At 38.6% G+C, this 2,358-nt stretch overlaps 1 protein-coding gene across 1 annotated transcript; it reads left to right on the top strand.

Moving 5' to 3' along the window:
• The first annotated feature begins 256 nt into the window (after nt 1-256).
• LOC118732911 lies at nt 257-1,741 on the top strand. Its single transcript, XM_036462037.1, has one exon. It carries the CDS (start codon nt 257-259, stop codon nt 1,739-1,741), a length of 1,485 nt encoding a protein of 494 aa, XP_036317930.1.
• The last annotated feature ends 617 nt before the right edge of the window (nt 1,742-2,358 follow it).

Raw genomic sequence — 2,358 nt, 5'->3', positions numbered from 1 at the left:
GGCAGCACAGATATTAGGTGTACCAAAGAAAAAAGTGATGACAAAGCCTAGGAGATGTTGTGGTTGGTGAATCGAAATTTAAAATTAAAGTGCAAATTGCACCACGTTTTCTAAGCCAGCACGTCGAAGAAGTGGATGCTATAGTTTTATCAACCCTTACAACTCGCAACCTGATCAATCCTTCAGGTTCAAATTTAAAAAATGGGAAAACTACACTCTTGCTGACCCATTATTTAACAAAGCTGATAGAATTGACATGGTGATTGGTGGTGATATATTCGGCAGAATAATAGACAGAGGCATAAAAAAGCACAATGGAGTTCTTGCACAAGCTACCAAATTCGGTTGGATTTTGTCTGGAATAATTAAACAAAAGAAACCAGGCAAAGTCACATCGGCAGTAACCAACCTTGAGAGATTTTGGGAGCTAGAGGAAGAACAAGATGAAGAAGCTAAAGTGGAAGACGAAATGTGTTTGAAAAAGTTCGAGGAAACCACTAAACAAGATGCAGATGGGCGATTCATTGTGGAAATTCCATTTAAAGACGACATGGAGCTGGGTGACTCTCGTAAACAGGCAATTGCTCGGCTGCTATCCATGGAAGCCAAGTTCAAAGAGAGTGAAAAGCTTGGCAATGATTACAAGGAATTCATTCACGAATACCAAAACCTTGGGCATATGATAAAAGCAAACGAGAAGGTAAATGGAAAATACTATTTGCCACACCAGGCTGTTATACGCGAGAATAAATTAACTACAAAACTTCGTGTTGTGTTTGATGCGTCAGCCAAAACTTCAAATGGAAAGTGCTTAAACGATATCATGTTGACAGGACCCAAACTTCAAAGGGATGTGTTTGATATTATTCTCAAGTGGAGACTATGGAAAGTGGTAATCACAGCTGATGTTGAAAAAATGTTCCGGCAAATTAAAATTTCGGAAAAAGATAGAGTGTATCATCGAATTTTGTGGCGGGAATATCCTTCAAATAAAATAGAGGAATACGAGTTGACGACAGTGACATATGGTACCGCTTCAGCACCATATTTAGCAGTGCGCACATTATTTGAAATTGCCAACAAGTGCTCAAGTAAAAACAATTGGCTACAAAAAATCATAAAGGAAGATTTTTATATGGATGATCTCATGACTGGTGGAGATTCGGTGAATCAACGTATTATGATCCAAAAAGAAATCAGCAAGCACCTTCAGTTATTTGGATTTCATTTGAGGAAATGGCTATGGAATTGCGACAATATTACCAAAAATATCACCACCATGGGAGAAAATGAAGTAATTCAAATAAAAGAAAATGAAGCAGTGAAAACACTTGGGCTATACTGGGATCCAAAGAAAGATCAGTTCCAGTTCAAAATTAATTTGGGAATGCCGAAGAAAATGACAAAAAGAAGTATTTTATCACAAATCGCCCAAATATTTGATCCGTTGGGCTGGCTATCGCCAATCACTGTGGTTGCAAAATTATACATGCAAAAGCTTTGGATTGAAAAGGCTGGATGGGACGAACAGCTTTCTGATGATCTACAAAATGAATGGAAGCTGTTTATTGACACTGTTGGCATATTGGAAGAAGTACGTATTCCACGCTGGATTGAAACTAACATGGAATGTGAAGTAGAAATTCACGGATTTGGTGATGCTTCCGAAAAGGCGTACGCTGCAGTGGTATATATCAAAGTTGGCGATTCCATAAAACTTAACTGCCAAAACAAAAGTTAATCCACTAAAAAATCGGAAAACATTACCTAAGCTGGAACTCTGTGCTGCTCATTTACTAGCCAAATTAATGAATAAAGTTTGCATGATCATTGCGAGGAATCATAAAGCTTATGCATGGAGTGATTCAACAATAACCCTTGGCTGGATTGAAAATCATAAAAACAAAGACAAATTCATTAGAAATCGAGTGGAAGAAATCCAAAAACTTATACCACAAGCAACCTGGAGACACGTGAACACGAAAGACAATCCAGCAGATGTTCCGTCAAGAGGTATTCCATCTCCCAAATTATTAAATATGGATATTTGGTGGAACGGACCCAAGTGGCTTTCATCAACAGAAGCATTTCTGGCGGCACTAAGAAGATTTTTTGGCAGACGAGGGAAATCTCTACACATTTACTCCGACAATGGAACTAATTTCGTGGGTGCAAGCAGATGGCTCGACAACGGCTTTAAAAAAGCAGTAAAACAAAACTGTGAAGTTGCACCAATCTTAGCTAATGAAGCAATTACTTGGCATTTTATCCCCCGGCAGGGCCACATTTTGGCGGAATGTGGGAGGCTGGTATGAAAGGGATGAAATTTCACTTAAAAAGGGCAATCGGAGAAACAAA

This window comes from Rhagoletis pomonella, unplaced genomic scaffold (assembly GCF_013731165.1).
Source record: "Rhagoletis pomonella isolate Grant_MI unplaced genomic scaffold, Rhpom_1.0 Rhpom_scaffold_00001, whole genome shotgun sequence".
Classification (NCBI taxonomy): domain Eukaryota; kingdom Metazoa; phylum Arthropoda; class Insecta; order Diptera; family Tephritidae; genus Rhagoletis; species Rhagoletis pomonella.
This window is presented reverse-complemented; position numbering and strand designations above follow the sequence as displayed.